Here is a 492-nt window from a genome sequence, read left to right on the forward strand (position 1 = left end):
GGCCAGCAGCAGCAGCAGCAGCAGTGGGGACAGCAGCAGCAGCAGCAGCAGGAAGTGGAACGGGAAATTCAGCTGCTGTTAATGGGCATGCAACACATAATACTCCTCCTGCTGCTGCTGCTGCTGCTGCTGCAGCTGCTGCTGCAGCAGCTCCGGCTTCTGCTGCTTCTCCTGCTGCTGTTGTTCCTGTTGCTGCTGCTGCTGTTGCAGATGAGGCGCACAACAGATATACGCAGTTGCTGCAGCAGCAAACAACAACAGCAGGACATGCAGCAGCAGCAGCAGCAGCTGCTGCTGCTGCAGGTTTCAAAGGAGATGCAGCAGCAGCAGCAACAACAACAACTCTGGCGACAACCGGTCCCCCTCCAGCAACAGCAGCAACAGCAGCAGCAGCAGCAGCAGCAGCAGCAGCAGCAGATGGACCAAAGACACTGCTGACGCAGCTGCTGGGTATACCTGAGCCTGCTCTTGCTGCGCTGCACCCGCTGCTGC

The 492-nt window shown here is 58.7% G+C and overlaps 1 protein-coding gene across 1 annotated transcript in view; it reads left to right on the plus strand.

The window, feature by feature from the left end:
- Positions 1–438, plus strand: part of EMH_0065870 (uncharacterized protein) — a gene marked incomplete at both ends in the record, with an annotated part of 5499 nt that extends 5061 nt beyond the window's left edge. Inside the window, one exon of the mRNA XM_013498446.1 lies at positions 211–438. Within this exon, the coding sequence (XP_013353900.1) occupies positions 211–438 (228 nt within the window). The remainder of the gene's footprint in view (positions 1–210) is intronic.
- Between the last annotated feature and the right edge of the window lie 54 nt (positions 439–492).

Source organism: Eimeria mitis, genomic scaffold (genome assembly GCF_000499745.2).
Source record: "Eimeria mitis Houghton genomic scaffold, Emh_scaff3424, whole genome shotgun sequence".
In the NCBI taxonomy this organism is placed as follows: Eukaryota; Apicomplexa; class Conoidasida; order Eucoccidiorida; family Eimeriidae; genus Eimeria; species Eimeria mitis.